General features: G+C 43.7%; 2 protein-coding genes across 2 annotated transcripts in view; both read left to right on the top strand.

Moving 5' to 3' along the window:
* Positions 1–14,050, top strand: part of LOC311116820 (uncharacterized protein) — a 46,948-nt gene extending 32,898 nt beyond the window's left edge. The window contains exons 8-11 of the mRNA XM_084191855.1: positions 24–10,398; positions 12,967–13,005; positions 13,732–13,865; positions 13,963–14,050. Of these exons, the coding sequence (XP_084047981.1) occupies positions 24–10,398; positions 12,967–13,005; positions 13,732–13,826 (10,509 nt within the window). The 3' untranslated portion in view covers positions 13,827–13,865; positions 13,963–14,050. The remainder of the gene's footprint in view (positions 1–23; positions 10,399–12,966; positions 13,006–13,731; positions 13,866–13,962) is intronic.
* Positions 14,051–18,278: 4,228 nt separating this feature from the next.
* Positions 18,279–26,224, top strand: part of LOC311116817 (beta-1,3-galactosyltransferase 1) — a 121,424-nt gene continuing 113,478 nt past the window's right edge. Inside the window, exon 1 of the mRNA XM_084191852.1 lies at positions 18,279–18,348. The gene's annotated coding sequence lies outside the window, so the exon portion shown is untranslated. The remainder of the gene's footprint in view (positions 18,349–26,224) is intronic.

The raw sequence follows: 26,224 nt of genomic DNA, 5'->3' as shown, positions 1-26,224 counted from the left end.
CTCCATCAATCATAAAACAATAGATTGATCTGGATTATAACCAGTTTCAATGGGCACCGGTAAACCAGTCCTCCTCAGCAGCAGCTAGCTATGAAAGCTCGTCCACTGTGAAACAGTCATCCAGAGCTTCAGCAGCAACGAGCTATGAAACCTCATCCACTATGAGGACAGGGGCTGTCTCTTCATCTACCGCTGCCTCAGCCTCATCCACTATGAGGACAGCGGCTGTCTCTTCATCTACCGCTGCCTCAGCCTCATCCACTATGAGGACAGGGGCTGTCTCTTCATCTACCGCTGCCACAGCCTCATCCACTATGAGGACAGGGGCTGTCTCTTCATCTACCGCTGCCACAGCCTCATCCACTATGAGGACAGGGGCTGTCTCTTCATCTACCGCTGCCACAGCCTCATCCACTATGAAGACAGGGGCTGTCTCTTCCTCTACCGCTGCCTCAGACTCATCCATGGATTATGAGACCATGGAGCACTTCCCTCCTCCACCCACTGAACTAATGCCCCAGGAGGTCCCAGAGTGCTGTGACTCACTCCCGCCTCAGGAGCAGGCTGGCCAACAGAGATACATTTTCAACAAGGAGCACTACTCCAAGCAGAGGAACATCAATGAGCTGAAGCGCCTGTACAAGCACATGCACCCAGAGGTTCGGCGGACCATGGAGAAGGACTACTTCACCGACGTCACTGAGATTGAGCAATCACAGCTGGATAGTGAAGATGAGATGACCGGGGAAGTCCAGCAGGCTTGCTATGTGTTTGAGAACAGCGGTGGTGATGAATGTATGAGCCCTGAGGGAGATTACCTGGAGTGGGACGAGATCCTTAAAGGGGAGGTGCAATCCATGCGCTGGATGTTTGAGAATAAGCCGCTGGATACCATTAAAGATGACACCCCAGATGAGGACGATGAAGTGAAGAACATTGCTCAGCAGGAAATCATTGCAGGAAGTGATGTCAAATACACAGCATGGATGTTTGAGACCCAGCCCATGGATGCGTTGCGTGCAGACACCCCAGACTCCACTGTACAGACAGGGAAATTGACCGAGCTGGCAAGAGGAGATGTCCGTACAGCCACCTATCTTTTCGAGACCCAGCCACTGGATTGTCTGAATAAAATCTACCAGGAGGATGAGCAAGCCTTGGAGGTAGTCTTCACTAAAGATATTACAGGAGGGGACGTGAAAACGGCCAGGTATCTGTTTGAAACTCAACATTTGGATTCCCTCAGCCACACAGAGACCATTGAGGAGAGCCACTTCTTGAATCTGAAGTCAGAGCTTGAGGAGATCAAAGGGGAAGTGAAGACAACCACACGGATGTTTGAGACCCAGCCCATGTGTGTCATCAGGGGCGACTCTGGAAATATGCTGGAGATCACCGCCATCCGCAGGGAGGAGATGGAGAAAGGAGACGTGAAGACCTCCCGCTGGCTCTTTGAGACCCAGCCTCTGGACATGATCAACAAAGACCCTGCCAAGGTGAAGCTGATCTGTGGAGTCTCAATGGAGGACAACTCCCAGGGAGGCGTGAACCGAGGGAGGTGGCTGTTCGAGACAAAGACACTGGACTCCATTAAAGACGAGGAATGGGAAAGCCTCAGGCAAAAGGAGGAGATTATTGGAGCTGATGTGCGGAAGCACTGCCTGGTTTTCGAGACACAGCAGATGGATACTCTGAAAGACAATGCCAATGCCAGACCTTTGCCCTCAGAGGAGATTGTAGGAGGTGATGTGCGATCAGCAAAACATCTGTTTGAGACAGTGCCAATGGAGAACCTGAAGGATCTGGCTGAAGTAGGTAAACTTCAGAAGATGGTGGCGTCTGAGGATGAGAAGGGTGATGTTAGACATCAGAAGTGGGTTTTTGAAAGTCAACCACTTGAAAACATAAGGGAGGAGAAGAAGGAAATCACACGCACAATAAACCTTGAAGAACTTGATAAAGGCGACGTCACAAATCACAAGGAAAGATTTGAAACCTTGGATTTAAGCAGATGTGAGGGGGCACAGAGAATTCAAGTTGAAGGTGTTACCAGTGGGTCTGTGAAATCAAACAAAGTACTTTTTGAATCCACCCCGATGTATGCCATGCAAGACAGCGAGGGACACTACCATGAGGTGAAAACCGTGCGACGTGAGGAGATAGTAAAAGGAGATGTTAGAAGCTGCAGGTGGATGTTTGAAACACGTCCTATCGATGAGTTTGATGAAAGTATCAATAAATTCCAGATTATAAAAGGTATATCAAAGGAGGAGATTGAATCGGGCGATGTCAAGACAGCCAAGTGGTTATTCGAAACTCAACCCCTCGATGGTATTAAACATTTCAGCAACACTGAAGAAGATGAAACTAAGACAAAGGAGAGTGTTGAAATTGAGAAAGGTGATGTGAAAACCTGCAGATGGTTGTTCGAGACTCAACCAATGGATAATCTATACGAGAAAGCAGATAAGGTGAGGAATGAGACTGAGGTTGAGGAGGTCAACAAAGGGGACGTCAAAACATGCACATGGCTCTTTGAGACTCAGAACCTCGATGACATCTGTGACCATTCAGAGTCCGAATCGGAGACCGTTCTCAAAACCTGCACTGTCAAACAAGAGGACGTCCAAGGCAAAGATGTGCATCACGCTCGTTTTCTCTTTGAGACAGAGAACCTGGAGAACCTCACAGGGGAGGAGAGTGGTGCCTTCAGGAGGGTGACTAAAATTGATGTCCAGTCTGGAGATGTGTCTAGGATGAAGTTTCTCTTTCAGAATCGGTCTTCAGACATCATGACCTCAACCTCAGCTGAAACAATGCATAAGCTGAAGACCCTTACGGCGGAGGAAATTCAGAAAGGAAATGTAGTGAACAATATGTGGCTTTTTGAAAACCAACCTATAGACACTATCCGCGAGGATACAGAGGAAGCAAAGGATACTCGCACCGTAACCGATGTCCAGGGAGGAAACGTTGGTCAAGGACGCTTCGTTTTCGAGACCTACTCTCTCGATAAAATCCAGGAGGAGTCCACCGAGACTGAGATTTCAAAACTCCAGAGCATCATCAGGGACGATATAGAGAAAGGGGATGTGAAAAACTACACCATGATGTTTGAAAATCAGCCACTGTATGCAATCTGTGACAAAGAGGGCCATTACCATGAAGTTACCACTATGACAAAGGAAGAAGTCATGAGGGGAGATGTGGTCGGGGCCCGGTGGTTATTTGAGACAAAACCTCTGGATTCAATAAGGGACACAGATGACGTCTATGTCATCAAATCTGTCACTGAGGAGGACGTTCAGAAAGGTGATGTCAGCACGGCCAGGTGGAGGTTCGAAACACAACCTCTTGATGAAATCGCTGAGGACATGAAAGTGTTGACTAAAACAGTTGAAGATATCCAGGGTGGTGATGTGAAGACAAACAAACACCTTTTTGAGACAGATGAAATGTCTCAGAAGTATGTTAGAACTGTTAGCGTGAGTGAGATCCAAAAAGGGGACGTCAGGACTGCCTCATGGATGTTTGAAACACACAGCATCGATAAGATCCATGGCGAGGGCTCAGAATATGATGAAATGGAGACAGTGACAAAAGAAGAAGTGATGAAAGGAGATGTCAAGCAGTCTGTGTGGCTCTTTGAAAAACAGCCGCTTGACAGCATTAAAGAGTCAGATGGAACAGAGACTGTTGTCACCCGGGAAGAGATCCCACAAGCAGATGTGAAGACAACAACATGGCTTTTTGAAACCACTCCTTTAACCAAATTTAATGAGAACAGTGTAGAAAGAACTGAAATAATGGGGAAGAGCATCAAAGAGACCCTTGAAGAGCTGTATTGTCAGAAAATGGTTGACTCACAAGGGATTCTCATTGAGATGGATGAGATAGGAGATGTCAGAATGGCAAAATATAGGCTCATGAACCAAGATGCTCCGGAAATCCAGAAGGAGGAGGTGATCAGAGGGGATCTAAACAACATCATGATGAACCTCCTAAACAGACGGGAAACGACAGAGAAAGGGATAGTCATAGACCAGGAAGAGAGAGGCAACATCAACACAACAGTAAAACAGCTATTCAACCAAGAGAAGGGAATCAATGTTGAGAAGGAGGAAATCCTCAGGGGTGACATTCAAGAGGCCATCAACAACCTACTGAAGGAGGAGGGCTCCTCAAAACGTGGAATTCTGATTCAAGAAGATGAAAAGGGAGATGTGCGAATGACTATATACTCCCTCCTCAATAAGGAAGACGGTGCTGGCATTGAGAAGGAGGATATCATCAAAGGCAATGTCAGTAGGACCCTTCACAGACTCTTGTCCAACCCAGGGTCAGAGGAATCTAAAAGGATAAGGGTGGAAGACACGGAGAGGGGTAACGTTAGCTTTTATTCCACCTGTATTGAATCTGGGGCTCTGGAATACCTCAAACAACTCCAGTTTGAACCTAATGAGGAACAAGAAAAGGTGCAGAAGGAACGTATCATTGGCGGCGATGTTATGGAAACCAAAATGACATTAAGGAAGAATCAACAGCAGATTGAACGCACAGTAGCTGAGGATGATATTGTCCCTGGTGATGTCAACAACACTGTGAAGGTGTTTATGATGGAACCTGCTCTCTTGCTGGAGAACCTGCAGAAAGAGGAAATTGTCAAGGGAGATCTGAGGGCGGCCCTGGACTCACTGACCAAAACTATCAGCAAGAGAGTCGTGATAGAGAAAGAGGAAGTGGTGAAAGGAGACCTGCACACCACTCTGAGGTCTTTGGAGGAGGCTCAAAACCAAGCCAAGGAAATGGAAAAGCCAGAAATTGTCCGAGGTGATATCCGTGGAGCCCTCCAGTCATTAGAGAAATCAGCGACCACCAAGACTGAGGTAATCATTGAGGATTTAGTGCCCGGCGATATCAAAGGGACCTTGAAATCACTAGAAGAGGCTAAGCAGGCAGTGAAAGAGATGGAAAAGGAGGAGATTGTAAAGGGAGACATTCATACTGCGCTGAAGGGTTTGCATGAGGCCTCGAGTGAGAAAAAGCTTTACCAGCACCAAGTGAGTGAACAGGGGGACGTGAGAGGCACAATACAGCTGTTACTAGAACCATCCACCTCCCCACGAATGCAACGCAGGGGAAGTACTGAGGGAGATGTGAAGACCTCCATAAAATGCCTCTACGAAGGGCAGGGGCAGGACCAGGATGAGGAGCAATCACAGATGGAGAAGGAGGAGGTGATAAAGGGAGATGTTAAAGGAGCCATAAAGAATCTGATGCAGAGAAAAGAATATTCAAATCGGAAAGTAAGAAAGTATCCTCCCAGGAAAGCTCCCAGAGCTCCTGTGAAAAATCCATTACCCACACAGCAAGTAGTGGACCATAAATACTCAGATGTGGCTAAGGATGAGAACGTCACAGTCAATCTAGCCCCTGCTGTGAAAAACCTGTCTCAGAGTCAGAGCAGTAAATCACAGGGCACCACACAAAAGCACCTTGAGAAGTACACCGAGAACAAATCAGTGAAAAGCAGCAAGACCTTCACCCAAGAGGAACACTCTATGACAACACAGGTCCAAACAGTAAATATTTTGGAGGCCTCACAGCAGGAACATGTAAAACAACAGACTCAAGTTAAAGAACAGACACATGTTAAACAACAGAGTGTGAAACAGAAAATGCAACCCCCTCCTAAGCACATGATCATAAAGAAGAAAAATCTGACCAATCAGATGACTGATAATACATCAATGAATCAGATGACGGAGATTAAAGCAGCAAGTCAGATGACTGTGAATCAATCAGCCAATCAGACCACTGTGAATAAAGCAGTCAATCAGATCACTGAGAATAAAGCAGCCAATCAGATGATTGTGAATAAATCAGCCAATCATATGACTGAAAATAAAGCAGCCAATCAGATGATTGTGAATAAATCAGCTAATCACATGACTGAGAATAAAGCAGCCAATCAGATGATTGTAAATAAATCAGCCAATCATATGACTGAGAATAAAGCAGCCAATCAGATGATTGTGAATAAATCAGCCAATCATATGGCTGAGAATAAAGCCACCTCAGACATAAATGTGACGAAAGAAACACAGAGAGAAACACAAGTCTCAGACATGAACGTGACAACACAGGTCAAAACAGTCAATATGTCTGAGTCCACACAGCAGACACATGTTAAACAACAGGCTGTGAAACAGAAAATACCACCACCCCCTAAGCCCATCGTCATAAAGAAGAAAAACATGACCAATCAGATGACTGAAAATACATCAACGAATCAGATGACTGAGAATAAAGCAGCCTCAGACATAAATGTGATGAAAGAAACACAAAGCACATCTCAAACTAATATTGTTTCAAAGCAAACACAGGAAACAAAGACAATCAAACAGATGCAAACGACAGTGACAGAACATAAGACTGTCACACAAAAACACAACGTCAAAAATCTGAATACAAATTTCCGGAACCTGGACATGAAGGGAAAAGGTATGATAAAGAAAGGGACGCCTGAGATTAATTTCCCCCCTCCTCCCACTTCCCCGCCTCCACCCTCTGAGTCTGAGATGTCTCTTCCTCCACCACCCTCACCAGTGGCAGGCAGCCCAATGTCCCTGTCATACCCTAGCCCAACATCCCGTCCCCTGATTATGAGACAGGACAGTGACCTTCCGCCTCCACCTCCTCCACCCCCAGTTGAATGTGGGGAGCCTGACTTTTTTCCTTCTCCCCCACCCCCACCCTCTGTGGCAGGGCAAGACTTTCTTCCTCCACCTCCCTCACAGCAAGAGCTAAACTCTATGCCACACCAAGTGCCTACACCACCACCTGGAAAGCCATTTAAAGCTAGGCCTTTATTCAAAATCCCAAAACATGAGCCACCCAAGCAACCAATACTGGCCAAACCAAAATGGCAGAAAAAGCAAGCAGCACCACCACCGCCTCCTCCACCTCCTCAGCCAATGACAGTTCAGACAGAACATAAAGTGGAAGCAGCAGTCCAGGAAGTCAAGAGTGAAATCACTTGTCAACAGGTGGGAACTACAAATACTACCAACACACAGGTTCAATCTGATTCTACAGTGTCCACGACTAAAATCCCTTCACCAATCCCAGTGGCAAAACCACCACAGGAAGAGTTGCCACGACCAACTAAAAAGGTATTCATCCCTCCAATCAAAATACCCCCAGCTGCAGAACCTTCCCCAGTGGCAAAACCTAAACCGTATGCCCGTAAATTCAAAACCCCATTGATGCTGGCAGAGGAGAGGTATCGTGTGCAAAGAGAGGAGGCTGAGAGAAACAAGTCACAAGACACAACTCCCGCCACTTCACGAGTCACATCTCCCACACCTCCTCCAACTAATATGATGCAAATTATGGGCTCGACCAATGTTGCAAGTGAACAACACTCAGTTACACACAAAACTGAGCAGTCAAAAGTGACCTCAGAGGCAACACAGGAAAAGGTTGAGGAAACTCAGTCTAAAAGCAAAGTAGGCACAGTATCACAAGAGTCGCCCATGAAGAAAGCTCCATCACATATCCCCCTGAGCAAGCCTTTGATCTCCATGGTAAATAAGAAATCAACCTCTGAATCTGGAAAGATTTCCTCAGATAAGAAACACATTACCACTGATCAGTCCTCTATGGTCTCTTCTGGGAAAGAACTCGCCTCATCTGTTGCCTCCAGAAAACATCAGGCTGTTTCCTCTGGCAAGCATCAGTCTGTTTCCTCTGGCAAGCATCAGACTGTTTCAGTCTCTGCTGCTCACCCTCACCATGAGTCCAATATTAAAGTCCAATCTGGCTCTAATGTGATTTCGTCGTCAGTAGCTGAGCAGCAGAGTGGTATGAAAGCTAGCTCACAGTCTATCATCTCCACTCAGAGCATTGTCCAGGAAAATGTACATCTTCAAACCCAATCCGCCATCACATCCGAAGCAGAGGAGGCAAAGAATACTAATGCCTCTCTCACACAGGAAGTCAAAAAGATTCCACCTCAGCCCACCAAAATCAAAATCCCAAAAGTGACACCAAATTTCAAGGTGAGAACAGTGAAGTTGCCGACAGAGAAGAAAGAGGAGGAAAGCGAGGTGGTGCAAAAAGATCAACAAGCAGTGAAAAACCAATTACATGTACATCAAACCGGTATGGAGAATATTTCTAAGAGTGAGACCAGAGTAGTTCAGGAGAGAACCCAGATGGCCACCAGTAGCTCAGCGAAAAATGAAGTAAAGTTGGAGATGAATGTGACACAGCAGAAAGCTGAGGAGGTTGAGAAAACTGCAGCTGCCAAGGAAACAAAGCTGGAGATCCAAATGAAGACAATGGCAAAGCAGAAAGGCATTAAAGTTGTCCCTTTGCCCAAAGAGCCAAAGCTAGTTCCCATTCCAGTAGCTCAAGCTCAAGGGCACGGCCAAATGTCCGTCTCCCACAGTCAACAGAGCATGCAGGAACAGCACATTCAGAAGCAGGAGCAAGTGATTGTTAATGAGAGAGTAGTTCAACAGAGCTTCCAGAAGCAGGAACAGCAGTTTCACACACAGAAGCAACAGGTCAAGTCTTTCCAACAACAAGGAGAAGTAAGCAAAATGCAGCAGCATCAAGAGAGGTCAAAGGCAGAGTCTAAGGCTGTCTCCATGAACATTGCAGGGAAGGCAGCAGCACAGACAGAAACAACTCAATCAATGGTGGAAAGCACAGCTCAATCAGTGGAGGAGAGCACAGATTCAGAGAAATGTGTAATGGTACAGAAGCTGCTATTTAACATTAAGCAGCTTCATCCAGGGAAAATGGATTCGAACTCAGTGAGGACAATACTTAGTGAGGTCCCTGACTGGTTAATGAGGGCGGAGGAAAAGCGTGATTTAACACAGGTTGCTGTTCAGCAGAATAAGAAGAAGCTCCCGGAGATCATTTTCCGTGTGAGAAACCTAGCACAAGCTAAACTTGTATTCTTAGAAGGACACATGGCAGCCATGGCAAAACAGGAAAGTGAACCTGCACCTGCATCATCACCTGCACCACCACCTGAACCAGCAAATGAAAAGAAAGGATTTGGAGGAGCAACAGCCAAGATATCTAAAATAAGCATTGGCTCGTCAAGAGTCGAAACCCATAAGAAAGTGGTTGAGGAGAAGAAGATCTCCCATGAGAGCAAAAAGCCAGAGCTGACTGAAGTAAAAGGTCCTGATCCCAGAGTTCCCTCTCCCATGCTTGCAACGCGAACACCTTCACCTACCTTCATAAGCATTGAATCAGTGAGGAGAACAGACTCACCCCTCATGGTGACCCCGTCACCTCCTCCGTCATACAGGTGTGGTGCCACCCCAACCCCACCACCTCCCCCTCCCCGTACCCCTACCTCTCGGTTCTGTAGGGCCACACCCTCTCCCACCTTGAGCCGCTCAGAGAAGCTAGCCAAGATGAAGGACACCACTGCGAAGCTCTCTCGGGGCATGACCCCTCCCCCACCCATGCCTGATTTTCTGACAACAGAGCAAGCCTCTGACAGAGAGGATTCCCCAGCGCTGATTGAACCTGAGATCCACATGCAGACACTGGAGATGGAGACTGGGACGACAACTCCAGATGTGGCTGATATGGTTGACTCCATGATGACTGTCAGAGACAAAAAGTTCTTCTTTGAGGAAGCTCAGAAGGCAGAGGTGAGCAGGACATACATGCGGAAGGACCCCATTGAAATCCCAGAGCGCCTGGGTCCAGAGGATCTAGAGGAAGTTCCTGAAGGTGTGAATATAGACATAATGAAAGAGGATCTCCCTAGGCTTGACCTGTCAAAGCTGGTCAATCAATTTGAATCCCCACATCCAAAGCTGTACATCAGAAAAGATCCCATCGTCATCACAGATAGACTGGGAAGTGACACTGAAGATCCAGAGGCAGACCCCAAAACGCCAAAAACAGATGAAACACCTGCCTTCAACATCAAGGCAATCAAGAATGCCTTTGACTTGGGTGACCATAATGCTCTCAAAGAAGTGAGAGAGAAACAAGAGGAGAGAGAGAGGAGAGAATCAGAATCTGCCGAACCGGCGGGGCACTCCGAAACAAAGTCCGTCACTGAGGAGTTCTCTGGCATGGATGAATTTGGCAACGTAACAAGCGGGGTGAGGAGCGAGACCAGCATGCATTCTGAGAGCCATATGACCTGCCCCCTCCCTCCCTCCTACGCCGACGTGGTGAAGGGGAAGGTTGAAGAGATGGCAGTTCCTGTGGAGGCCGCCACCGAGGACCTACTGAAGAGCTTCCACCAGTCCTGGGCCGAAAGTGAGAGTGTGTTCCAGAATCTGGGATTCAGTGTCTCAGAACAGAGGACGTCACAGATCGTAACACACCAGCAGGAGACTGTCGTGACGGGTAAACCAACGCGTGGAGCATGAGGGGAGACTAATAGAGAGTGATGGTGTGTTTAACATATTTTTTGTGTGAGAGTAAAAAATATTAACAGTGCCTTCAAATTCAGCATTAACGTTTTGCATCTGCACTGTTTTTAATGATGCATTTCCCCTTTGTTCTTCTTCTTCTTCTTTATTCTTATCTGACAGCCACTAACACTTCTAAAGCATAATGAATCTAATGGGTACTGACAGTCTTTTTAGAATGCATTAAAACACAGCAAGAGAGTGCCTCATGATGTGCTTGTCTACAGGGGGGTGGTTTTGTTGATGCCTAAGATATAGAGCTGCTTGATGGGATGGGACCTTATGGATTAATGTTTTCATGCTTGTGTGAGGATGTGGTTGTATATTTCTAAGTATAGAATTAGCATGTATATTCTATAAAAAAGTAACAAGTTATATGATAATTCTGATTAGAATTTAAAGCTGCAATATGTAACTTTTTGGACGATCCGACCAAATTCACATAGAAATGTGAGATCTGTCATTCTCATTGAAAGCAAGTCTAAGAAGAGGTAGATCTGTTCTATCTGTGCTATTTCCATGCTTCCCGTTCTTAAGTTTTTGGTTTTTGTGTCTTTTACTTTCGGTATTGTACACCACCTTCAAACAGCTGAAAATACAATATTTTTGGTTATGTAAAATATATTTCAATGCGGTTTAGATGGTACAATGACTTGCTACACTATACTTGCTTGTTTTGTCACATAAAATGAAATTAAGCAAACTATTCAAATTTTTGCAACCAGGAAATGGCAGAATGATTTCTGCATAGTGCACCTTTAAATCTAAATTGAAATGATCTAAACATGAACTACAATTTATAATGGCTTCATATAGTATAATATTAAGTATTCATGAGCACTACATACAGTGCGGTCCTAAATTATTGACACCCTTAATAAAGATGAGCAATAATGTCTGAATAAAATAAACAATTCAAATTCTGAGCTATATTGTATGCTCAATTGTTTAGAAAAATTATATTATTTTATACTAATACAATTGCTCTGAGAAAGAGATTTTATAGATTAAGTAATATTCTGGTAAATAATGTATTGTGTTAAAGTAAATAAGAATAGAATATGTTTCTAAACACTTCTACATCAATGTCCCGTGTAGCTCAGTTGGTAGAGCATGGCGTTTGCAATGCCAGGGTTGTGGGTTCGATTCCCATGGGGGGACCAGTATGAAAAAATGTATGCACTCACTAACTGTAAATCGCTCTGGATAAGAGCGTCTGCTAAATGACAAAAAATGTGGATGCTAGTATGATTACGGATAATGATGAGTGAGAGAGTTACAGAGGTTCAAAGATCATACCCCCAAGACATGCTAACCTCTCACAATTACCAATAACTGGGGAGGATAGTGTGTCTTGGGGGTATGATCTTTGACCTTCTGTAACTTTCTCACTCATCATTATTCACAATTCATTCAGGATTATCCGTAATCCGTAGTCATTGCGAGCTAGGAAATACGTAACTTTCAACTACTTTATTTATACGAATCTTTAGGGGTGTCAATAATTTTGACTCCTACCTTTCTGTTAAACAAAATCTCTTTCAATTGTATTAGTATAAAATCACATAATTTCCCAATTTTCTTAGCATACAATATAGCTCAGTATTTGAATTCTGTATTTTATACAGTCATTATTGCTGATCTTTATCAAGGGTGTCATTAATTTCAGACCCCACTGTAGATGTTTCACTATATAGATGGTTAACATAACCGCTCCATATGTTGGGTACACTGCTAAATGCATAACACACTATGCCAATTCCCACAAAAAGCTGTGTTTTATAAAGGGTGACATAATGTATGCTTATTGGTAGGGACCGGACGATACCAGTATCGTGATACTCATTAGTATCATGGCAAGGAAACAAAACACAAAGCAGATTTAATTTCTTTAGGAAACATCCCTAATGTTGGAAACATCATTATGTTGTCAACAAGAGTCAAATGTATTTATTTTTCAAGCTATATCACACAATATTTTAAATACAGCAGGTTTTTAAAGGACCAGAGTGTACGGTCTGCTTCGTGTTTTCATTATTGCTATGGAAGAAAGAAGACAACCGGTATTATAACACCTACCACCAAGTTACATCTTTCTCAGTGCCAGATGTTTGAATGGTGTAGGTAGGCCACATGGTGTATGCTATACATTTACTTTAACATTGCCTTGTTGTACATACCGTGCATGAAGAGGCCTCCATCTACGCCACAAAAAGCCTTGCCGATCTGATGTCACACACCCTATCACACCTAAAGTAACCAATCATTCCCAATACTACCTTTATAATAGGGTAGATTAATTTAGATCACACTCATGACTACTTTGTATAGTGCGTTGTCATACTTTCTTTAAAGTGACGTACCTAATGACATTCATAACACATAGATGCATGCTGAATAAGTGTGTTACAGGCCTCGGACACGAGGTCTCATACACATACATCTATTAACAGCCAAGTTAATAGTCCTGTTATTGACCTCTTCTTTTATCTGTTATAAACAGATAAAAGAAGACACAGGAGAAGAGGTTTTGGAAAAGAAGGTAATCTGTTTTTTTTTAATGTATAGGAAACCCTGTTACCCTTGACATTAGCAAGGCTAACCGGCCTGAACAATACCTTGTTAGCTAGCTAGCTTAGCTATTATTTCAAAATACGCTAGCCGCTAACTAGCCAAATAGCTATTCCCATAGGCTTGTTTTCCTCCAAATTATAACTAGAAAAAAAGTAACGTTAAAGTGTCTGGGCGAACAATTATGTGACAGGAGCGTTATATTAACGTACAATCATTTTCTGAACCTGCAATCATCATCATTAACATCAGCACGAACGCCATCTTTATGAGGCCTGCTTAGCTTAGCTTGGTAACATCTGTGTGTGTTTGTGTGTGTTATGTCTGTCTTGGTTAAGTCACATTTGGCAATGCAGCCTACTATACATAGGGAGATGGTAGACTATGTCACCTTTTCTACACCCTTTATAGAGTATGACATGAACTGATTTGTGAAGCATCTGTGTAGTGCTTAGCAAGATTTTACTGTATGTATGCTACATAAAGCCTTTATAATTTGTAGTTCGTTTAAAGTGGGAACAATTTTTTTTGTGATTTCATAAATGATTTACAGTCCAGTAGGTTTCGTAATAATTACTAATTATTAACTAATACTGTTAATGTGTTAGTGTTAACTAATTTTGCTTTGTTGTTGCTTTGTTTGTTTTTACTGAAAAGGTAAATAAAAGAATGCCTTAACACTATCTTTCTCTTGCAGAAAATTCGAGTTCCAGAGTCCGAACTGTGCACGGTGTGTCGGAAGAGGGTGTATCCGATGGAGTCTCTGATCGCAGACAAACACAATTTCCATAAAAGCTGCTTCCGCTGTGAGCACTGCAGTGGCAAACTAAGGTAAACCACAAACTTGGGCTTATAACCAGTACAAAAAATAACAACTATCTTATTTAAAATGATGTGTCTGAATTGTAACAACATTTGTCTTTCTCAGCCTTGGCAACTACGCCTCTCTCCATGGACGAATGTACTGCAAGCCACACTTCAAACAACTGTTCAAGTCCAAAGGAAATTATGACGAAGGATTCGGACAGAAGCCTCACAAAGACCTTTGGAGTGCTAAAAATCAAGAGTATTCCATTGAAAATGAAAAGACTAAGCTAAAATCACCGTCCCCTGAAAAACTAGATTCCAGAAATTCAACAGCCAGGAGCAGTGTCAGTTCGACAAAGATAGAGGTACCACCTCCACAGGAAAAGGAAGTGAGCAAATCACAGGATGAAAACAAAAAGCCCACTAGTAAGATTGCAGTTGTTTGGCCCCCTCAAAATGATTCTCCCAAGAAAGTGTTCATGGTGGAGGACGACGTGAAGCTGGTTAAACCCTCATGGCCCCCCCAGGATAGCTCTCCACAGACCGACACCGATGCCCATAAAAGCCAGATCAATGAACCTTCTTTAAAAGATAGCCCTGATATAAAAACACAAAATTGTCCCCAAGAAACTGCATGGGAAAGTGCCGTTGTAACTGTCGAAACTCCAGCAGAGACGAAAGCTTTGACCACTCCTGTAGACCTAGTAGAGGTAACAGAGAGTACTGCCACCCATGAACCCCCAAGAAACAGTGACATAGAGGTAGCAGGGAAAGTGGAACCCGATGTGGAAGTGACAAGCGAGATGAACGAGGAAGGAGCTGTGGAAAGTGTGAATGTGACAGAAAAAGATGAAGAGAAAAGTGGAGAGAAGGTAGAGGATGTGAAAGTAAATGGGCATTGCAGGAAGGCTGAGGCAGAGAACCCTTATGAAGAGGAGAATGAGAAAATTGAGAAAGTAAATGGGAGTGAGGAGGATAAGGTCAAGGTCACAGTGATAGATGGCGAGGCATCAAGTGATCCAGCAGTAAATGCAAACTCCAATAACAACAATAATGGACAGTTATTATTTGACCATGAACCAATGTTCAAAGGGCTTGATGACTACAAAACGGAAGAAAGAGATGCAATACTTCAGTCCACTGAACCAGCTGCTGCTGAAAGCCATTTAAAGGAGGGCATATTCGGGGATGAAGAACTAAAATGGATGCCAACCGACGTTCTAGACATTGTGCAGAGGGAGGACGCTTTTGTGCCAATGGGTGCCAAATGTATGGAGGCCACAGACGACAGTCTAGATAAACATGTCTTCACAGAGGCGACTCAAAGTATATTTTCTTTTGAAGCGGAACCCAAGATTAGCACCTCAAGCTTCCTTGAGGACATTTTTGCTGGGCTTGATAACAGTTCCATCCTCCTGTCTGATTTCAAGTCTGACATCTTCAGTGAGTCTGACAGTGAGAGGCCCTTGGTGTCAACGCTGGACGACCTTTTGGATTTTGGAATGGAGTCAAGAGGAAACACAGATAAACCCAAAGACGGTTGGAAAGGGGATGAACAGCTTGACAGCTTTGCCATGAAGGATGTCTGTGCACAGGGGAAAAGCAACATGGTGTGGAAAGATGATTATGACTCACTGTCAGTGGAGGAACAAATCAAGAGGAACAGATATTATGACGATGACGACAGTGACAACTCCTAAATCGGATAACATTCAATCTGTCTTTTCTATCAGTCAATTAGTCAATTCTGTCCTCATGCAATCCCTAATTTAATTTTACATTTCTGTCCATGGAGAGATGAATCAAGCTAATATCACATCTTCCCTATAACTATTTTTGTACTGTGTTTTAGCAATGATATCAATGCTCTTTATTACAATATCTACATTTGATCTTGCTGTTTAAAAGCACCTGGTGTGCAGTTTAGAACAAAATCACAAAGGGATTTTTTTGTTTCATGTTTTTCTGTATACATTGCTTCTGATATTTTAAAACCATCAAAACAGCACATATTCATATTTTGCAATACATTCATTATACTTTCTAACTATAATGGTTTTCGATTTGCTTGGTTTGTTGGAAAGAATGCCTGTGAGGTTTAATCTTCTGAGTCTGATTAAAGATGATTTACTTTTCCTATTTTATTGTTTCTAATGTAGTTATTAATAAAGACTTTACATGTCTCTGGTAAATGACTTTTTTATCAGTGGGGGAAGAGATATTAGGGTAAAGATTGTGTGTAGAGGTGTAGTTTGGTCTACGGTCTGTATGGTTGGCCAGCTGAGATCTCTTGTTAGAGCCATATTGATTTCCATTGAGGGAGCCAGAGGGTTGTAGGAGGAATACATATTTTAAAATGTACAGTGCCTTCACAAAGAATTAATACCACTTGACTTATTCCACATTTTGTTGTGTTACAGCCTGAATTCAAAATGTTTTTTTCTCTCTCTCAATACCCCATACCCCAAAGTGAAAAAGTTTTTAGACATATTTGCTAATTTATTGAAAATGAAGTACAGAAATATCTAATTTACGTAAGTATTCATACCACTGATTCAATACATGTTAGAATCACCTTTGGCAGTGATTACAGCTGTGAGTCTTTTGGGGTAAGTCTCTAAGAGCTTTGCACACCTGGATTGTACAATATTTGCCCATTATTCTTTATAAAATACTTCAAGCTCTGTCAAGTTGATTGTTGATCATTGCTAGACTAGCCATTTTCAAGTCTCGCCATAGATTTTCAAGCCGATTTAAGTCAAAACTGTAACTAGGCCACTCAGGAACATTCAATGTCATCTTGGTAAGCAACTCCAGTGTAGATTTGGCCTTGTGTTTTAGGTTATTGTCCTGCTGAAAGGTGAATTCGTCTCCCAGTGTCTGTTGGAAAGCATACTGAACCAGGTTTTTCTCTAGGATTTTGCCTGTGCTTATAGCTGTATTCTGTTTATTTTTATCCTAAAAAGCTTCTTAGTCCTTGCCGATGACAAGCATACCCATTACATGATGCAGCCACCACCAGAGTGGTACTCAGTTATGTGTTGTGTTGGATTTGCCCCAAACATAGCGCTTTGTATTCAGGGCAAAAAGTGAATTTCTTTGCCACATTTTTTGCAGTATTACTTAAGTGTCTTGTTGCAAACAGGATGCATGTTTTGGAATATTTCCATTCTGTACAGGCTTCCTTCTTTTCACTACAATGTTGTTGATCCATCCTCAGTTTTCTCATATTTCAACCATTAAATTCTGTAACTGTTTTAAAATCACCATTGGCCTCATGGTGAAATCCCTGAGCAGTTTCCTTCCTCTCCGGCAACTGAGTTAGGAAGGACACCTGTATCTTTGTAGTGACTGGGTGTATTGATACACCATGCAAAGGCTAATTAATAACTTCACCATGCTCAAAGGGATATTCAGTGTCTGTTTTTTTAAATTTATTTTTTATTAAATGTTTACACATCTACCAAATCGGTGCCCTTCTTTGCAAAGCATTTAAAATCCTGCCTACTCTTTGTGGTTGAATCTGTGCTTGAAATTCACTACTCGATTGAGGGACCTTACAGATAATTGTATGTGTTGAGGTATAGAGATGGGGTAGTTATTCAAAAATCATGTTACCCACTATTATTGAACACGGAATGAGTCCATGCAACTTATTATACATTTACATTTTAGTCATTTAGCAGACGCTCTTATCCAGAGTGCATACATTTTTTTCCATTATGCGATTTTTAAGCACATTTTTACTTCTGAACTTATTTAGGCTTGCCATAACAAAGGGGTTGAATACTTATTGACTCAAGACATTTCAGCTTTACATTTTTTATTAATTTCAAAATGTTTCTACAAACAAAATTCCACTTTGACATGATGGGGTATTGTGTGTAGATCTGTCACAAAATATAAATTTCATCTATTTTAAATGCAGGCTGTAACACAACAAAATGTTGAAAAAGTTAAGGGGTGTGAATACTTTCTGAAGACACTGTAGGGCTCTGTCACCCTTACTAGCAGTTTTTTTCTATCCCAATTTAGTAAGACTTTTATAAGTAGCTAAGCGAAATGGCCACACTGTGAAGTTGAGTCATGAGTTAATTTAGCCTAAAACTGTATAATCTCAATTGTCTGTTATGAGCAGCATCATATCCATGCAAACTCTACAAAAAATACAAATTTCATTAAATATATTAGCCTACCTCAAACTTATCGGCTTTTGCTGTGCAATTCCTTGAAGACATCGGTCATGCATGGCAAATGTGTTTAGCAGCAATGTCAGTCAACCTTGCTAAAGAAAGTACCATCTTCACTTCCAGACGGATTGATTGGCTACTATTCATTTCGCAGATGATCCTGATTGGACAGCTCTCTTGTCAGCTGCAGTACCGCATACAGTCACTATCAGGTCTCCCCCACTCTTTTCTCGCGGTGAGATCAGATGCGGAGCCCGGCGCAGGACAGACACAGTATCAGCACCACTTGTCTTGGTGGGATGTAGACAACGAGACCGGTAGGTTCAAATGCTGTGTAAACTGATTATTTCGTCTATTTGTGCTTTGTCCAGTAGCGATAGCCCGCAACAGCTTACTGAATTCTTGGTACAAGCTTTCGTCGTCATTCAGGCAAACGAAGTATTTTTATTCCGTACATGCGACTACTTTGTGGTTAGATTAGAATCATTTGATAGTGACAGTGCAAATAATTCGGTCGCTGCATCTTTGTGTTTAGAAATGCATCGTCTGTTGTTTGTTGTTGCCCTATTAGCTTTGCCCTCTGATGGACCGTCCGGACTCCAAAGGATTGTTCTGTATTGAAGAGTGCGTCTCACATCAGCAGTGATGCTGCGATGTTTTGTGGTTCAGGATTGCCAGCAGATTTGATGTAGCCTACGGCTTTGATGCTACGCGAACCAAATAACTATGAGTTGAAACACTTTTTATTACTGCGCTTGAAGTGAATTGCGCAAGGCTAGCCGACATGTTTATCTCATTTTGAACTTCATGTCATATTGTTGTTTGTTGATAGAGGCTATCATACTGAGCACGTGCGATGGGAACAAGTCCACTAGCATTTACTGTATGTCATCCACATACTACAGGGTGTTCAGAATAGGGACAGACATTACAATCAGCTACTGTTTTGAATACCACACATAGGCTACACTAACAGTATATTCTACTCAGAATCTCCCTCACCAAGTGCAAAACCTATAAGCCTAGGGAGGCAAGGATTCATCATATTCAAATCATAAACATATTAATTATGAATGGTTTAGCATAAACAGCCTACAGTTTCTTAATATCGACTGTGCATAGGCTACAGTATAATGACTTTTTACATATTGATTTTCATTTTACGTTGTGATGATAGCATCTGTTTATTGACATGATGGTGCACCAGCCGCACCACACTATTGGGTTGAAAATGTATGTGAAAAAGCCGTTTTTAATTATATCAGAGGGAAGGAGAGGAGGAGCAGCGTTGATCAATAGAGGCATCTGATTGCAGTGAGTCAGTTCAATGCACGAGCTCTACTACAATGACCTTGCACACAAGCCAATAACTGCATGTGGACAGCAAATGTTGCATAGCCAACAGTAGGTCTTTGATTTGTTCACTGTCCAGGACTGGAGTATCACCACTGTGTACCATTTAGGTGTAGTATACACAAGCGTGACAAAGTAAATCAAAGCAAGACTGAACCTCCTCCGTTTTTAGAACTGTTGATTGTAGCCAATAGGTGACCATTCAAGCTGCAGCGTCTTGCCATGCTGTGAACCGTGCTTCTAAACCTCGGGAAATCCATTGGCAGAGATGTATTCTGACAGAGCCTTTGTGGGGCGAAATGCCATAGATCTCAAAGGCTTTTTCACTGTGTGACTGATCCTCTTTTGGAATTACACTGCTGTTTGAAGTTGCTACATCAATACTTTTCACACACTTGCTTGTCAGTGACTAATGCTGTAGCAAGAAGCACAGTCCATCTTGTGTAAGTGCAGCCTCTCTCTATCTCTCGACCTTACAGTGCCTGGTCGTTAATTCCCCCGGTCCTGCCAAAATTCCCTCATTTAAGCCTGCGTTCTGGCATCCTACCAGTAACTGATATTTTACGGGTGAAAAAAAATGTCCCATTTAATTTCAAACATCCTCAGTGCCCCATTTATCTCATTTGACAAGAAATGCAGTTGAATCTCAATGAAACAATGACATATAATAATAGATGTCTCGGACAGATGGAAGCTTGAAATGAGGAGAGCAATGAAGGTTGTGGATGAGAGGAGGGCTCTTTATATGTATAAGGGAATGAGATGCTGAATTGATTTGGTCCATCTAAACACTGTCATATTGACTAATCTCAATAATCTCATACTTATCATAATTTCCTATTCTTCCCTGCTGCATTGAAAGATTACGGTTCCTTCAATAGCAATCATGGGCTATAATCAAAGCGAAAGCACCATATTTCTCCTGGCTGTACCCTACAGCATCTATGTTCACCTTTGCATTACGTTAGATCTAGATAAATAGTAAGTCAAAACAGTAGCCTTGTGCTGCCAGGAGGCCATGCATCGGTCAAGTGTAATAGGAACCCCCTAAAAGCCTTGGTTGCAGATTCCCTTATGTTAACAGTGGTGGTCAAGTGTAATAGGAACCCCCTTAAAGCCTTGGTTGCAGATTCCCTTATGTTAACAGTGGTGGTCAAGTGTAATAGGAACCCCCTTAAAGCCTTGGTTGCAGATTCCCTTACGTTAACAATGGTGGTCGACGGGAAGCAACGATTTGCCTTAGGAAACATCCTGTGCATTTTTTAGATGCACTGACTTCCGTCGAATGTATTGCAATATTAAACGTGTAACGATCCAGGTCATATCACAAACCCTCCTATCTATAAATAGCTACTTATCTTTTACCGTAAGCCATGTCCCATTGACACGGGTGAGGAGAAGCACCAGTGTACCCTATGTATTACCTCTTTGAGGGGCATTTGATTGTGTGTTTATGGCAGGCCCTTCTCTCCACTTGTTACTTGCTTGTCACGCCCTGGCTCTGGGGACAATGTTATGTTGAGCCATGGTGTGTAATTCTATGTTTGATGTTCTATGTTGGTCTGAGTGACTCCCAATCAGAGGCAACGAGTGTCAGCTGGGTGTCTCTGATTGGGAGCCATATTTAACTGTCTGTCTTTCACGTTGTGTTTGTGGTTTCTTGTTCGTGTTGGTTTGTGTTTAAACCATAGACGTCACGTTTTTCGTTTGTTGTTTTGATCGTGTGATCATTAAATAAATATAAATATGTTCACCTTCAACGCTGCGCATTGGTCCTCCTCCTTAGACGAGCGTGACAGAAGAAACCACCTAAACCAGACCAAGCAGCGTGTCCAGGAGCCATCGCTGGCAGATCTCCGTGGCAGCCTCGACTGGGTCAAGCCTAGTGAGGAGCAGAGAGGGTGGACTTGGGACCAGTTGAGGAGGAGCTTCGACTGGGTCAAGCCCATTGAGGAGCTGAGTGGCGAGAGTTGGAGACAGAGGAGCGAGAGTTGGGCGAGAACGATGGAGGCCTGGCCCACGGGGAGGAGAGACCCCCGGAATTTTTTTTTGGGGGGGCTCACGACGTCGGGGCAGCAGGAGGCCGCGATAGAGCGGTCCAGCGGGTTGGCAGAGGAGGCCGCCAGGTTACGGGAGTCACTGGTCACCAGGGGGAAGGAGGTTGTAGAGGCACGGTGAGAGGTACTGGCGTGTGTTGCCAGTCCGGTCCGGCCTGTTCCCGATCCTCAAGTAGGGCCAGTGGTGTGTGTTCCCAGTACGGTCCGGCCTGTTCCTGCCACTCCCACCAAGTCAGTGGTGCGTTTCGTCAGCTCGGCGCGGCCCGTTCCTGCTCCCCGCCCCAAGTCAGTGGTGCGCGTCGTCAGCCCGGTCTGGCCCATTCCTGCTCCCCGCACCAAGTCAGTGGTGTGCGTCGTCAGCCCGGTTCGGCCCGTTCCTGCTCCCCGCACCAAGTCAGTGGTGCGCGTCGTCAGCCCGGTCCGGCCCATTCCTGCTCCCCGCACCAAGTCAGTGGGGCGCGTTGTCAGCCCGGTCCGGCCCATTCCTGCTTCCCGCACCAAGTCAGTGGTGCGCGTCGTCAGCCCGGTCCGGCCCATTCCTGCTCCCCGCACCAAGATAGGGGTGCGCTTCGTCAGCCCGGTCCGGTCCATTCCTGCTCCCCGCGCCAAGGCAGTGGTGCGCTTCGTCAGCCCGGCTCGGCCCGTTCCTGCTCCCCGCATCAAGTCAGTGGTGTGCTTCGTCAGCCCAGTCCGGCCTGTCCCTGCTCCACGCACCAAGCCTACGGTGTGCGTCGTCAGCCTGGTAAGGCCCGTTCCTCCTCCACGCACCAAGCCAGGGGTGCGCGTCGTCAGTCCAGCACAACCCGTGCCTGGGTCATGTCCGGAGCCGGATCCGCCGCCTAGGCGGAGTGCCCACCCGGTCCCTTCCCTGTGGGATTTAGTTGGCGCGGTCGGAGTCCGCGCCTTTAGGGGGGGGTACTGTCACGCCCTGGCTCTGGGGACAATGTTATGTTGAGCCAGGGTGTGTAATTCTATGTTTGATTTTCTATGTTGGTCTGAGTGACTCCCAATCAGAGGCAACGAGTGTCAGCTGGGTGTCTCTGATTGGGAGCCATATTTAACTGTCTGTCTTTCACGTTGTGTTTGTGGTTTCTTGTTCGTGTTGGTTTGTGTTTAAACCATAGACGTCACGTTTTTCGTTTGTTGTTTTGATCGTGTGATCATTAAATAAATATAAATATGTTCACCTTCAACGCTGCGCATTGGTCCTCCTCCTTAGACGAGCGTGACATTGCTTAAGATTCATGTTATATGTTGTTCCATTCGTATAGGGAACATGTAGGTCTACATCAAGGATATTGGATGTATTTGTCTTGAGAAATTGATCCTTTGAAATATGCACTTCAGAACAATGCAACAGTGTACCGCCACAGTTCTAATGGAATGGAATATTGAATGCCCTTTTACACCACAGGTATAATATAATAGCCAAGAGCTACATATTCTTAATTACATTTGTGTGCTGTGGTGGAATGTTATTTATAAGAATCTACACGGTTAATAGTTCCATTCACGGGATAAACACTATGTGACAGTGATGTATGGCATCGATAAGAGAGCAATAGAAATGTGGATCGCAAAATAGCATAATACACTGTTCCCAGGTCATGTGCACTTCAGCATTTGTTGTTTTTCTTATCAACACAATTTAAAAGCTGCATGCTCACGGTAAACTTTTTTTTTTTTATTCTCAGGGGAAGCTTGTCAAATGCCAATGTTGTTTTGTCCAAACAGAATCATCTTGAAACAGCTGCCATTTTATTAACACCTTGTGGATGTGTGTATATTGGGTCAGTGTTTGGGGTTGTTTTAGTTGAAGGCCTTTTAAAAGCCTGCTATATGGCAAGTTGGTTAAGTAAGGGGCCTATCAGGAGCCTGAACTCTGCCTGTAAAGTGTCCTCGGCTGTTTACAATAAATACAGTTTACCCCTCACATTTTAATTAATATGACCAAGAGTGTCATTTACCTGTACTATTCTTAGAAAAAAGGGTTATTTGGCTGTCGCCATAGGAGAACCCTTTTTGGTTCCAGGTAGAACTCTTTTTGGGTTCCATGTAGAACCCTCTTGGGTAAAGGGTTCTACATGGAACCCAATAGGGTTCTATCTACAACCAAAAAGTGTTCTTCAAAGGGTTATCCTATGGGGATAGCCGGAGAACCCTTTTAGGTTCTAGATAGCACCTTTTTTCTGTGTGCCTTGCAAAAGTATTCAACCCCCTTGGCGTTTTTCCTATTCTGTTGCATTACAACCTGTAATTTAAATAGATTTTTATTTGGATTTCATGTAATGGACATACACAAAATAGTCGAAATTGGTGAAGTGAAATGAAAAAAATAACTTGTTTAAAAAAATGCAAAAACATAAATAATGGAAAAGTGGTGCGTGCATATGTATTCACCCCCTTTGCTATGAAGCCCCTAAATAAGATCTGGTGCAACCAATTACCTTCAGAAGTCACATAATTAGTCCACCTGTGTGCAATCTAAGTGTCACATGATCTGTCACATGATCTCAGTATATATACACCTGTTCTGAAAGGCCCCAGAGTCTGCAACACCACTAAGCAAGAGGCACCACCAAGCAAGCAGCACCATGAAGACCAAGGAGATCTCCAAACAGGTCAGGGACAAAGTTGTGGAGAAGTACAGATCAGGGTTGGGTTATAAAAAAATATCAGAATCTTTGAACATCCCACGGAGCACCATTAAATCCATTATTAAAAAATTGAAATAATCTGGCACCACATCAAACCTGCCAAGAGAGGGCCGCTCACCAAAACTCACGGACCAGGCAAGGAGGGCATTAATCAGAGAGGCAACAAAGAGACCAAATATAACCCTGAAGGAGCTGCAAAGCTCCACAGCGGAGATTGGTGTATCTGTCCATAGGACCACTTTAAGCCGTACACTCCACAGAGCTGGGCTTTACGGAAGAGTGCCAAGAAAAAAGCCATTGCTTAAAGAAAAAATAAACAAACACGTTTGGTGTTCGCCAAAAGGCATGTGGGAGACTCCCCAAACATATGGAAGAAGGTACTCTGGTCAGATGAGACTAAAATGGAGCTTTTTGGCCATCAAGGAAAACGCTATGTCTGGCGCAAACCCAACACCTCTCATCACCCCGAGAACACCATCCCCACAGTGAAGCATGGTAGTGGCAGCATCATGCTGTGGGGATGTTTTTCATCGGCAGGGACTGGGAAACCGGTCAGAATTCTTGAGGGAAACCTGTTTCAGTCTTCCAGAGATTTAAGACTGGGACGGAGGGTCACCTTCCAGCAGGACAATGACCCTAAGCATACTGCTAAAGCAACACTCGAGTGGTTTAAGGGGAAACATTTAAATGTCTTGGAATGGCCTAGTCAAAGCCCAGACCTCAATCCAATTGAGAATCTTTGGTATGACTTAAAGATTGCTGTACACCAGCGGAACCCATCCAACTTGAAGGAGCTGGAGCAGTTTTGCCTTGAAGAATGGGCAAAAATCCCAGTGGCTAGATGTGCCAAGCTTATAGAGACATAACCCAAGAGACTTTCAGCTGTGACTGCTGCAAAAGGTGGCTCTACAAAGTATTGACTTTGGGTGGGGGTGAATAGTTATGCATGCTTAAGTTTTCAGTTTTTTGGTCTTATTTCTCAAAAATATATTTTGCATCTTCAAAATGGTAGGCATGTTGTGTAAATCAAATGATACAAACCCCCCAAAAATCCATTTTAATTCCAGGTTGTAAGGCAACAAAATAGGAAAAATGCCAAGGGGGGTGAATACTTTCGCAAGCCACTGTACCTGAGTCTGTTGGCTATACATTATTTTTGTGACCACGTTAATGTGGGACTATATTCTGCCTAAAGCAATGGTTCACTAGTTTTACCAATGGACTCTATGTGTTTCTGCTGGTAATGTCAATTGTGTTGGTATAACATGCAACAACAAAAAAGGTACTGGTCTTGTGTAGTGTAGTCTTAATATGAGCCACAGTACAGCTATAATACAATTCCTCACATTTCCATTAGTGATTTTCATTCTCCTAGCGTCTCCGATGTTTTCACACTGATGTGATTTGACCTGTGCTGTCCTCCTCTATAGAGAGTCACTAACAAATGCAACTGCACATTTCATCCGTCTCACTCAATGCTGGGCCCTGATCATCTTTGTCATTGCCGTCCAGAGTTTATTGGATCACTAGATAATCTCTTTAGCTATGACAGTCACACATGGCTCCAATCCTGCTTGTGCTTTCCAAGGCCCAGATGTGACAGCAGCACACAGTCAGTCAACCACATTGACAGTGTTACCATTTTTATATTTTATTCGATTAGACACAGTCATAAAATAGGCTAGCTAGACACAACACCATGTTGTATACCAGGGTACGTTCAATGCCAGTGATTTATGATGGTACAGAGTCAAATTGATTGTTTGTATAGTATGTGAATGGTTTAACAATTAAATAGCGTGTGACGTGATGTGAATGTGTCAGAGCGGAGCCAAACGGCTATCACGCCAAAACCACAAACACATCCGAGGTTGATGAGGTGAGCTACCGCCATCTGAAGAATTGTGAGCAACACGATGTCTAAGGAACGCAGCTACATCAACTCAGTCCATTAGCTTTACCAATATCATCCATTGGCTGATTATGTGGGGATCTTTCTTTAAGTGCTTTAGACAGTATGTGAGGACCTTTAGGACAAAGGTTTCCCTTTAACATGTCCTGGAGCTCGTAGAGCTGGTATCACGGTGTTCGGCAGCCAATCTGGGACAAGAGATAAAGAGGAGGCA

The sequence above is a fragment of the Coregonus lavaretus genome (assembly GCF_964263955.1).
Source record: "Coregonus lavaretus genome assembly, contig: HAP1_SCAFFOLD_864, whole genome shotgun sequence".
NCBI lineage: Eukaryota > Metazoa > Chordata > Actinopteri > Salmoniformes > Salmonidae > Coregonus > Coregonus lavaretus.
Note: the sequence above shows the minus strand (reverse complement) of the source record. Positions and strands in the feature narration are given on the sequence as shown.